The sequence below is a fragment of the Paralichthys olivaceus genome, chromosome 3 (genome assembly GCF_024713975.1).
Source record: "Paralichthys olivaceus isolate ysfri-2021 chromosome 3, ASM2471397v2, whole genome shotgun sequence".
NCBI classification, from domain to species: Eukaryota; Metazoa; Chordata; class Actinopteri; order Pleuronectiformes; family Paralichthyidae; genus Paralichthys; species Paralichthys olivaceus.
The window spans coordinates 12,667,247-12,678,917 of NC_091095.1; the positions used below are offsets into that span (position 1 = coordinate 12,667,247).

The following is an 11,671-nucleotide window of genomic DNA, read 5'->3' on the forward strand; positions in this document are numbered from 1 at the left end:
GCTCTTGTTCAATTTTTTTTTTCTTGCTTTTGTACATTTTGTATGGCTGGAGAAGTAAAGGCTGAAATATCACCTAATTCTAATAATACATTTAGTTTCTCACAATTTGAGAGGGGATGTTTCAAGAACTAGATTTAAATTTAAATTATTTCCGAAATTAGTGATGTTTCCGATTTCAACATCCTGCCAAAACATCTACAGCTCAGAACAGGCCCATAAGATTAGTGAAAGGTCTTCTTGCTGCAATCTTCCACTTATTACACAGATGTAGATACCGGGGGGGCAGCAATTTTAGACATATGTTAAACTATAATCCTCATTGTACAGCAAAAACTAAAGGAATTTATTGTACTGGACTGAGAGTTTTTTAGGGGAAATTCTGAATTTTTTGCAATTGTAGTAGGTCTTGATCAAGAGTGATAAGAGTGTTTAGAAGAATAAATTGTGTGTGTGTGTGAGAGAGAGAGAGAGAGAGAGAGAGGGAGAAGATAAGCCATTCAAGCCTGTGTGCACACTGACAAAGAGACATTTGTGGTATTAACTGCTTTGGGGGAGGTGTTTTAAGCAGGGTGGAGAAATATTGTAAGTAAACTGATTTAGTGTTTCTTTAGGGGAGTTGTCAGGAGATTTACTTGTGTTTCACATGTGAATAATTTTAGGCTGTCACTAAAATAATGATCAGAGGTTAATTACTGTACTGTATTTTTTTTTCAGGAAAAGTTGCCTTCATGCTGAGAGGCTCCAGATTTTACTTATATTCTGGACTGTTGTAGTTTACTAGGTGTTGGGAACCTGAAGTAAAAAGGTTGGATTCCAGGAGTCTTCGCTCCTCCTCTGCTGCTCAGTCACTGTGTCAATGGAGCACACACAGACAGCGACTACTGAGCTCACCTCAGGATTAAAGAATCTTTTTTAATGCCCAGTGTTTTCAGTATAAGTTGTTTGGTAAACGCGTCTCTCCCTTTGGTTGTTTACCAGGAGACACGATGGAAGCTCTGAGGTGACAGTGGAGATGCTTGTGCACATCGAGGTGTAACCAAGAGGATCAACACCGATGGGTGGAGGGTCGGCCGGAGATTTCTGTAGCCGAGTCGACTTCCTAAAGTAAACTGAAGAAGGTGAGCTACCTGCGGGACGCGCACGACACGCCCCTCCCGGCCAGGTGGAACAAATAGCGGACCTCTCTTGTCTCTGTCTCTCGTCTTCCTCCATCCTTCCATGTGTTCCTGTGTGCACCCGGTCACGCACTGCGCTAAGGACCGCGTTATATGTTGAAAGTCAGTGTGCAGAGGAAGGAGAAAAGGAAGAGGTGAGTGTGTTTGCTTCAGAACATAAAGACTGTATTGTTGAATGTGCCACCGTGAGACCCACCGAGTCACCGTGCGCACTGTGTGTGCACTGAGTTATCCTCAACACTGGAGTTAATGCATTTCTATCTCGTTATCCGTAAATTGAATGTCATCTGATTCTCGTGTGTTTGTTTTATGTTGTGTGATCTTCCTCCACATCTGATTTGCAACATGGCCACCATGGTCTCTTTTTTACGCGCAGCCAACAGCCCTGCGCTCTCTCCACTCCTCTCGCATATGGAAGTTTAAAATACTTTGATCAGGTGCATGTCTTTTTTTAGATATTGACCAGACAACTGGATTTACTTTTAAACAGTTTTTCCACAGTTTGCTACAATTTGATTGTAAAATTAAAAAAATCCTGGATCCGCCCAATCATTTGGTTCTGCTCCAAGATTTATAAGATACTGCCATAACACATACTGCATCCTTCCATCACGTTATGTAATTAATATATTGTATTATCCAAGCTATTGTTTTATAATATTTCTTCTTAATTTCATATCATAGTGTCTTTTAAGTTTTGGGGACAAACTCAGTATATTGTTGTCATGTTCTCAGGCCTGGATCGTTTTGTCTGTCAGCCTTGATGATGCTGGAGTCAGTGGAATGTGAGTTGTGAGGTTGGTGCTTTGAAGCCAACATGGAGGGAAAGAGGGATGGAGGAGGAGGAGAAGGGCAGTGGTCCTCTTCTGCCTCCTTCTGCAGGAGCAGCCTCATAGCCCTGCTCCTCTTCTTCCTCGCTATCGGAGTCAGTGTAGGCCTGTTGATCGGTGAGTTCACAAACTATATACTTTCAATTTGTAATATGTGACGACTCTGTAAAGCCCCAATCCACAGTTTTTAAAATGTTTTCTAAACTTTAGGAAACATGCAGTCTTAAATGACAGAAGCCACCTTTAGGTGCTAATCATTTCTTACTTGTTACTTGTTACCAGCGTACCTGGTCCAGGAGGAGCATTATTTCATGGATACAGTGGAGCTGAAGGGTCTGAAGTATGATCCGGCTTTACAGGATAGGGACTCTGGTTTCTCTTTAGTACTGTCCTCAGTCTTAAAGTCCAAGGTTAGTTCTGTCGTCACCTGAGTGAGAGGTCAATTCTTCCTTCAAACTGTACTAAACTGCTCATTTCACTTTCTTTCAGATTGACAATGTCTTCACTGCCTCATCAACATCACATCACTATGTTGATTGTAATATTGTTGCCTATGGGTAAGTTAGAGCTCAACTGAGAGAGATTATTTATTCCAAATGAAAAATAAAGGCTCTGACATTAAATTAACACTGCTCTTGGTCTTCCCTCCCAGTAACAGTAATGGTGATGTGATGGTGACCCTCAGATTGGTCTTCAGGGTCTCCAAGGTACAGCAGTACTCAGATAATTTCATTCAGGACTTGCTGAGAGCTGGACTCAGCTCAGTCATGCACGGGAAGCCGCTAGAGGTGCCAGAATTTGGAAAGATCAGCGCTATCATCTTGCTGGGTAGTAAAACTACTGTGGTCAGCTGACTGTGTGTGGCGGTCTGGAGTGGAAGTGACAAATATTGTCTGCAGGCCTCCACAGATTGCACTCAATCAAATATTTTACTCTCTCCTTCTAGGTGCCAGTGGGAAGTCATTTTATGCAGTTGGAGATGAGATGATAGGTAAGTTAAACCACATAAAATATTACCTGTAAATATCTAGAATAGTTGTGTTTTGGGTCTTTTAAATTCACTGAATATTATTAGGAATAAATTGTAAAGCAAGTCATCCATTTTCTGTCTAAACACATCATCAACTTTTCATGAGCAAAGAAAACAGCTTTGTTTTCTAAGTTTTGAAACATTTATATTCAGTTTAGCTGTTGAGACTTGCTGTATGGGGGCTGCATCTTGTGTACACATCGCATTAATTCCTGAGAATGTGCACAACCTACACACCAAACAGATGCACGATCCATAAAACAGCCATATTGAGTGGGAATATTTTCTATTAAGATGTTTAGAAAAAAGGTTTGTTGGGAAGTGACCTTCAGAGAAATTGAGTAATCGTCAGTATTATACATTATTTCTTACAAAAAGATTGTTCTTCTGTTTATATTGTCACCTTTTCTCCAGCCAGGTGTCCTGACAAAACTTTCACTTGTGACAACGGAGAATGTGTCACCAAATTAAATCCAGAGTGTGACTTCATCCCTGACTGTGCAGATGGATCTGATGAAGCTCGTTGTGGTAAGTGACACTGAAACTATACATTTGAGCCTTTTACTATCCTTTCAAGCTTCATTATTTAATTATTTTTCAAACGTTTTTCATATTTGAAAAAATAAGCATTTTACTAATATCTCCAGCAGAGTATACTGGAACTGCCTGGTCATAATTTAGGTTAATTACAATTAAAATGGGAAAATCTGAAAAAACATAACTGCATTCTCTCTTACTCATACCCACATGGTTGAACTTCCCTCCTCAGCCTGTGGAACTCGTCCTGCCATGGGTAGTCGGGTGGTTGGCGGTGAGGATGCTCGACAAGGCGAGTTGCCGTGGCAGGTCAGTCTACGCTTCCATGGACGCCACACCTGCGGAGCATCCATCATCAATGACCGCTGGCTGGTCAGCGCAGCACATTGCTTTGAGAGGTAAGCATGGATCGTCATCTCTCAAGGAGATATTTGTAAATCTATCAAGTTGTGGTGTAAGAGCAGCATTGAGATATTAATGGATGAAAGACCCTAGTGACTTGTATGTATTTTTATTTAAAGTTTTGTTATCTCTTTCTTTTCTTTTTCAAGGGACAATGACCCCAGAGAGTGGACGGCCCTGGTTGGAGCCAGACTGGTGAGTGGTGAGGAGTCGGGGACCAGGACGATCAACATCAAATCACTGGTTGTGTCTCCAGACTACAACCCCATGACCACTGACAATGATGTAACAGTGCTGGAGCTGGAGACCCCTCTCACCTTCAGCTCTTACATCCAGCCAGTCTGCATGCCCTCGCCCTCGCACATCTTCGCTCCAGGCCAGACCTGCATGGTGTCGGGTTGGGGCGCATTGCACCAGTTTAACTGTAAGGCTCTGCATACAAGCGTACACCAATTTGTTGTGAAAATGAATACATTTTAGTTCAGACAGAGAGAGTTATCATCACATTTTTGTTTCTGTCAAAACCAATGCATCAATAATATGTTGATATTTTGGGACTAATCTTTGAAACAATATTATCCGCTAATAGATAAGATATATCATAAGATATATCATAGCATATATCATAACATTTGTGTATATTAAGATGTATAGGATCACACATCATCATATCTTGTACATTAATAAATTAAAGAGTTAAATGAAATAATCATTTCAAATTTGTGCAGCAGGATTAAAAGCTGAAATATGATCATTGTGAGTAAAGAGTAATTCAGTTGTTCTACGTAATGCTCTCCTTTAGTCGAGGTGCCTCCTACACTGCAGAAAGCTGTGGTGAAAATCATCGACTCCAAGGTGTGCAACAAGTCGTCGGTGTACAGAGGTGCCGTTTCTCACAACATGATGTGTGCCGGATTCCTGCAGGGCAAGGTGGACTCATGCCAGGTCAGTGCTGTTTCTGCAGTTCACATACGGTAGCCACAATAGCATCAGCTATCAACTAACATGTTCTTACAATACTTTCTTGTCTTAGGGCAGAGTTTTGTCTTTTATTTTCTATCTTGAAACTAGAAGAAACCTGTATGTTGACACTGCTCATGCCCTGTGGCCTGTAGGTTGTTTTTGTTACGTGCATCTAAGAATGACATAATGATGAGTGTTGGTACTAGGAGGAGGACAGAGGGTGAGAGTCTCTCCCACTTCAGGCCCTGTCCCAATCTCTCAATACAATTTAATCAACTAAATTAATCTCGACTAAACTAACCTGTGCAGGGTAATTAATCTCAGTGTAGAAAGATTACCTTTCCTTGCACGCATCATAAAATAGAAGGAACAACTTTCTTTCAAAAAATGACACAATGACAACTCAAAGGTTTGTATGGGACATGCTGAATTATCATCTCTTGCGTGACAAAGTCTTGTGTTTTCCCTGCAGGGTGACTCTGGAGGGCCTCTGGCATGTGAGGGGGCCCCAGGACGGTTCTTCCTGGCTGGGGTGGTGAGCTGGGGTATGGGCTGTGCCCAGATTAACAGGCCTGGGGTTTATTCCAGGGTCACCAGGCTCCGCAACTGGATTCTAAGTCACACAGACCCCAGCCTGGTCCATTATTACTCCCCGAATGTTCCCACTGTGCCAGTTACTGTGAAAGAACTGAGTTTTAATAATCCACCAGTACCAGTGACAACAGACATGGATGTGTTGTCTCCACTGATATCATCTGGTAAAATAATACCAAAAGAAACTATTTGAATACAATGTCACAAATTTGAAAGTCACTCATTCATTTTAATCCTAATAGCCAAGCTTTACTTTCCATCATGTCCTCCAGTCTCGAACTGCAGTGGAAACTTCCAATGTAGCGCCACCTCCTGCATCAATAAGGTAAACCCAGAGTGTGACGGAGTCCCTGACTGTCCCAACCAGGCAGACGAGAGAAACTGTGGTATGTTTACATCAAATGCATGAAGAAGACTACATGTGTAATTAAAAAGAAAAGCTTCTGAGGTGTTTCTCTTTCAGTCTGTGGTGTGCGTCCTGCGTTGGGCTCCCAAAGGATTGTGGGTGGAGTGACAGCTCGAAGAGGGGAGTGGCCTTGGATTGGTAGTCTACAGTACCAGAGGCTTCACCACTGTGGCGCCACACTCATTCACAGTAAATGGATACTGACTGCAGCGCACTGCTTCAAAAGGTACTTTGCTTTTAACTAGATCTAAAAACTATGACTTTATAATCTTACTGAAAATAACCTAACTACATAAATTAAATAACATGATAGAATATTAAATGTTCAAGTTAACTTAAAACACACCATTTATTATATTGATATCAACAGTGACCCTAGTCCCACTAACTGGGCTGTGGTCCTGGGATCTGTGCTGCGCTCTGGGGTAGGAGCCCTCGTCATCCCCATCCAGAGGGTCATCATTCACCCAGCTTTCAATGGCACCAACATGGATTATGACCTGGCTCTGTTGGAGCTGGCAGTGCCAGCCCCTGTGTCCTACACCGTCCAATCTGTCTGTCTCCCCTCACCAGTGCACCTCTTCATGGCGGATGCAGAGTGCTACATCACAGGCTGGGGATCCATGAGGGAAGGAGGTGAGAGATATCCAGAAAGCATCGTACAACTCCTTAGTGTCATAAACAAATTGGGTTTGAAACCATTATGTCAGTGGAATTTTAAACCAGATGTATTATTTCCTTTCCTCTAATTTGTTATACAAGTTTGTGTGTGAATGTAAAAGGTCTTCAAAAGTCTGAGGGTAAAGTTTGAACATCGGAGCAAGTCAAGTAACCCAAATTAAAATGATGAACCTAAATATGAGCTGTAATTAGAATCCGTTACGACCAGAAGCTTCCACATTGTTATGACTCTTAGGACCTGAAACATTGTGAACATGTATAACTCACCTATATAATTATCTTTTTATTACCTTTCACCAGGTTCATTGACCAACCTGCTGCAGAAAGCTGCAGTGAACATCATCGAGCAGGCAGACTGCCAGCACTCATACGGAAACGTGTTGACTCCTAACATGATGTGCGCCGGTAACATGGAGGGAGGCAGGGACACCTGTTTGGTAAGAAGCTGTACATTTAAAAAAATAATTTTTTCCCATCCTGGACATGGGCGAGACTTCTGTATTACCAGAGTGGTAAGATTGGGGACCAAGATTACACGAGTGCTCCGAGGCTCTGGGAAACAGGGCAATGGCTCGGAAAAATCTTTTCACAGTGGATGGTTAACCAGGTCAAACCATCGCAACTGTTGCCCTTTAGTCTTTAGAAGTTTTTTTCACAAAACAGTCAAACCATATGAATAAACATGTTATAATTATAGTGCAGTGTGATGGATAAAAACTAGACTTCCTTGTTCAGGAACATTGAGGCACAAGTCAGAGACAGAGATGCTTATCTGATGGGAGAGAGTAGACTTTTATTGCCTAAAAATACAGACACCCCCCCCCCCACTTACCAGCTCCCTCTCTGTAATCTTCTTATGTAAGGAAATCCACATGCATTCCTGTCTCGGTCAGAGCACCTGGCATCTCAGCAGCCTTCCAAGTGACATTCTCTCAGTACCTGCTGTGTCTCGTATTCTCTCTCTTTCACTCCTCCTCCTTAATCAATTGTTTTTTATTCTAATCATAAGAGCACTGAAGTAAATTTAATTTCTTACAAAATAATAACTAACTTTCCTTTGTCATCATTCAGGGAGACTCTGGAGGCCCCCTGACTTGTCGTCAGCCCTCTGGCCAGTGGTTTATTGCTGGAGTGACCAGCTGGGGACATGGATGTGGGCGAATAGGATTTCCAGGGGTTTACACCAGAGTCACATCTGTCAGGAAATGGATATCGACATACATGCCTTTCTGAAGAGGTATAAAAAGCAGCTGTACCATCAAAGAGATGACAAACCATGTGGACACATCTTCTCCAGAACGTTGTACTGTACAAGCACTCAAGTCATCCTGAAAGCCAGAAACATATACTCAGTTACCACAGTACTGACCTGTTCGATCAACAGGTCATAGTTGCTGTGTGTAAAAATGAGAATCCTGAACTGTTACTTACAGACAAAGTGCTAGAAATATGCATGACTGTAAGTATTTATTTCAGTTATTTATTTTCCTGAACGTTAACTGTATGATGTGAGGGTTTTTTTTTCATTTTGTGTGGGGTTCATATTATATGTGGTTCATTTATGGGTACATTTTCTTGTCTTTTTTGTATCTGTTCCAATGTAGTAGTAGCTGTTGATAGGTGGGTTTTTCTGGGGGAAAATAGATCTGTATGGCATTGGAATTGGATTTAAAGGAATTATCCTTTTCACTTCAGTTTTTTAGTCAACGTGGTGCTTTTTAATTGATCTTCTTGATAAGAATTACAAGAGAAGAACCTGTTTAAGAAGCTTTATTCTCATGGAAATCATTGAATTCGCTTCAGTCACACCTCAGATAACCTTTAGATGGTTTTCTGGTTCTTACTTTCCTACACAGATTTAGGAGGGTAGAGAAGAAAATGATTCTGGTTCTCAGACATTTCACTAACTGTGCACCAAAAAGAATGGGAAAGGTTCAGTACCCCAGCCACAGCAAGGCAGACCCTGCTCAAACAAGCCCACTACTGTGGAGGGCAGCATATAGAGTGACAACTGGAAAACAGGTCAGACAAAACTGTTTTGTTCTCCAGGCGTACTCGAGCACTGATATCTGACTGTTTGAGGCTTGTGAATGTCAAGTTCACGGTTGTGGGAACACCAAGCGGCTCAATTCTTCCTGCTGATTTAAATTTGGTTTTTCAGAGTAAAAGCATGTTAAGGTAAGACTGTTGTCCTTAAAAGGGGTCCAGTGTGCTGCTTTAAGGAGAAACTGTTGTGACTGAGTCCTGTTTACAATTTTCATCATGTGTCCTAATGATACAGGCTGTTGAAAACAAGAAAAATTCAAACTCAGCCTGAATGAAGTTTTTTTATTGAAGCCCCAGTGTTGTAGTTATAAATGTGCCAAACAACAATGGCAGTTGAATAATTTAACTGCCACATTTCAACAGCACATTTTTAAAATTGCTTATTCTACTCAGGAGCATTGGGGGCCAGAGCATATCCCAGAATGCACTGTGCACAAGACACAGAGCTGACATGTAAAGACAAACACATTCACACCCATGATGACTAGCAAGTTCGAGATTCTGATTCAGTGATCCACACTGCAGCTTAGACCAGTGCATTTTTACTTGTGAACAAGAAGATTTAATATTTATAACATAAAAACATATTGAAGCAAACGTGGCTCCTGAACTGTTCCTCAAGGCATGATGTTGTTATGGCTAGAGTCTGCAGGCTGTCCCTGCCTGTCTGTGAGGTATGATGATAGATATTGTAGGTGTGCTGCTTCCAGGACACACACACACGTGCACAGCCTGTGACCTCCAGTGGTGCACTGTGCTCCTCCACACTGTAAAGCAGCAGTCTGGTGAAAAGAGGGATGTTCACATGCGAGCTCTTTCCTTCTGTAATCTGGCGTTGTATGTTCGAGACACAGTGTTCCAGGCATCCATATACCGATCCATACACATGGCAATACATTTCTGTAAGGACAAGAGCGGTGAGGTTAAGGGAGGATCAAACTGCGAAATGTTCAGTGAGGAATCTTTTTCATGGTTGCAGGTCAGTTAATTTCATTACCTCTGCCAACAAGGTTATCATTATATTAGCAAGATTAAGCAAAAACTACTCAAACGATTTTCTTGAAACTTGGTGGGAGGACAGGGTATGGGCCAATGAAGAACATGTTCATTTTTGGAGCACATTCAATTATAAAGGGGCAAATTAACAGTTATATAAGGTGCATTTTTTAGTATGTCTAGAAATCTTTATAAAATAAAATCAGTCATGTGTAGTGTGCAACTAGCTATGGACAAGTGCTGTGTATCTGGACTCAATACATCTATATGCAATATAATGATAAAGCTGTTAAAATTAGGCTAAGTGTTAGGTATGTGTTTTTATTATTATTATTTTTTTTAAAGATGGTGAATATCCCAAACACCAGCAGATGTCAGAGACCATCAAAGGATGTTAGGGATGTGTCATCAGTTGTGTACCTTTGCATCATCAGGTGTTTTGGTCTGTTAATCCCCAGACACTCTCTGCTAAGGCAAGCCCATCACAGGCTAATCAAACCTGTGTGTGTGTGTCCCTAACATCTTGGGGCCCTTTTGGGGTATTTAGATTAATGATTAAATAATGTTAGATTAATGTGCCATTTAAAATATACAGACACCACCCATTAAAAATACCAAAAACTTAGTTTGACATATCCAAATTGCTTTTCAGGTTTACTATTACAGGAACGCAGCAAATCCTCACATTTGAGAGGCTTGAGCCGGTTACTTTTGGTTAGGAAAAAAATGACTTGAATACCTGATTGATTATGAACACTTTGTACAGCTTGTTGTTTCAGCATCACCAAGTAAACAGGTTGATCTCTTAAGGCCCAACACACATACCTGCTCAGAGTTGTCCAGTGTGCTCCCAGGTTTCCCTATACACTTCTTGAAGCATTTGTCTGTCATTCTCTGAAACATGAAGAAAGATATTACTCGGGATTGTGCTCAATCTAATACAGACAGCTGTGAAAACCCCATGAGGCTATTAGAGTAAAACTGGGTTCAAAGCATGTGGTTAAAGATTTAAAGCTTATGTTGAGAACATTTAAAGATGGTAACATTTGAGGTTTAATAGCTGAATATGATCTTCTACCAGGATCAACACATCTTCTCATTAAGCCCATATTAAAACCTTACTGCAGCATCTTCAATGTTCTCAGCTCCAGTTTACTGCTGTTAGCTTAGCATCGCTACTTCACCTGCAGCAGCTCCTGAGCATTAGCCACAGCGATCTGGACCTTGACCTGCTCCATGATGGCACCGGGGTCCACTTTACCTCCCGAGCCCCCGGCAGCGAAGTCTGAGCCGAATCCGTCCATTGCTTTAACCCGGTTCTCTGTATACACACGTGTGGACAGAAGCTACAGCGTGAACACACCGATAACATTAAGTTTCCTGTGCCCTTGACGGCAAAGGAAAGCTGCAGACGTCATTTCCGCTTAGGTTGAAGGGGTCATGGGAAATGTAGTTTTTAGTGTGTGGACCTCTTTATAGACAGTCTGTGGAGTGGACACGGCTGAGTTCTATTGAAAAGTGCCCAACCCCAAAACACACGCACACACACGCACATTTTTAACTTCTATCTTAGTGAGGACACTCATTTGACATAATACAATTAATAATTCCCATACCCTAACCCTAACTTAAACCTAATTGTAACCCCTAACCCTCAAGCCATGTCTTAACCCTCAAACAGTCCATTGAAAAAGTGAGGACCAGTCAAAATGTCCTCACTTTCCAAATATGTCCCCACTATGTGGGGTCTATGCTTAAAATGGTCCTCACAGAGATATAAGTACAGGAACACACACATACCTTCTTGTACTTCTTTTCCTTAGTGAGGACACTCATTAGCAAAATGCGTTACCTAGCTCCTTACCCTAACTTTAACCATTGCTATGTGCCTTATCTTAACCTTTACACCAATCTAAACATGATGCTAACCCTAAAATCTAAAGTCAAAACCCTTTAACAGCCCCCTGAAAGAGTAAGGACCAGCTAAAATATCCTTAGTCCGCAGGGTCTG

At 41.5% G+C, this 11,671-nt stretch overlaps 2 protein-coding genes across 3 annotated transcripts; one reads left to right on the top strand and one right to left on the bottom strand.

Annotated features, from left to right (window-relative positions):
• The first annotated feature begins 134 nt into the window (after positions 1 to 134).
• Positions 135 to 8,929, top strand: tmprss9 (transmembrane serine protease 9). Of its 2 annotated transcripts, none has more exons than XM_020081165.2 (16): positions 135 to 1,309; positions 1,911 to 2,122; positions 2,288 to 2,415; positions 2,495 to 2,562; positions 2,658 to 2,833; positions 2,952 to 2,996; positions 3,450 to 3,563; positions 3,805 to 3,970; positions 4,124 to 4,398; positions 4,777 to 4,919; positions 5,410 to 5,695; positions 5,804 to 5,917; positions 5,995 to 6,163; positions 6,308 to 6,573; positions 6,919 to 7,055; positions 7,690 to 8,929. In XM_020081165.2, the coding sequence occupies exons 2-16, from the start codon at positions 1,993 to 1,995 to the stop codon at positions 7,849 to 7,851; spliced, it is 2,379 nt and encodes a 792-aa protein (XP_019936724.2). In that variant the 5' UTR covers positions 135 to 1,309; positions 1,911 to 1,992; the 3' UTR covers positions 7,852 to 8,929. The 2 variants fall into 2 exon arrangements, with proteins under 2 accessions (XP_019936724.2, XP_069378109.1); XM_069522008.1 differs by having other exon boundaries at positions 135 to 1,118.
• A 2-nt stretch (positions 8,930 to 8,931) lies between these two features.
• On the bottom strand, positions 8,932 to 11,070 carry timm13 (translocase of inner mitochondrial membrane 13 homolog (yeast)). The gene is made up of 3 exons (XM_020081167.2): positions 10,845 to 11,070; positions 10,486 to 10,554; positions 8,932 to 9,564 (listed from the first exon to the last, which is right to left on the bottom strand). The coding sequence occupies exons 1-3, from the start codon at positions 10,962 to 10,964 to the stop codon at positions 9,466 to 9,468; spliced, it is 288 nt and encodes a 95-aa protein (XP_019936726.1). The 5' UTR covers positions 10,965 to 11,070; the 3' UTR covers positions 8,932 to 9,465.
• Between the last annotated feature and the right edge of the window lie 601 nt (positions 11,071 to 11,671).

Coding starts and splice junctions, on each gene's coding strand:
- timm13 (XM_020081167.2), bottom strand. CDS start 10,964: ATGGACGGATTCGGCTCAGACTTCGCTGCCGGGGGCTCGGGAGGTAAA. Junction 10,555..10,844: donor ATGCTCAGGAGCTGCTGCAG/GTGAAGTAGCGA, acceptor TTCATGTTTCAG/AGAATGACAGACAAATGCTT. Junction 9,565..10,485: donor CACTGGACAACTCTGAGCAG/GTATGTGTGTTG, acceptor TTGTCCTTACAG/AAATGTATTGCCATGTGTAT.
- tmprss9 (XM_020081165.2), top strand. CDS start 1,993: ATGGAGGGAAAGAGGGATGGAGGAGGAGGAGAAGGGCAGTGGTCCTCT. Junction 2,563..2,657: donor TGTAATATTGTTGCCTATGG/GTAAGTTAGAGC, acceptor CTTCCCTCCCAG/TAACAGTAATGGTGATGTGA. Junction 4,920..5,409: donor GCAAGGTGGACTCATGCCAG/GTCAGTGCTGTT, acceptor TTTTCCCTGCAG/GGTGACTCTGGAGGGCCTCT.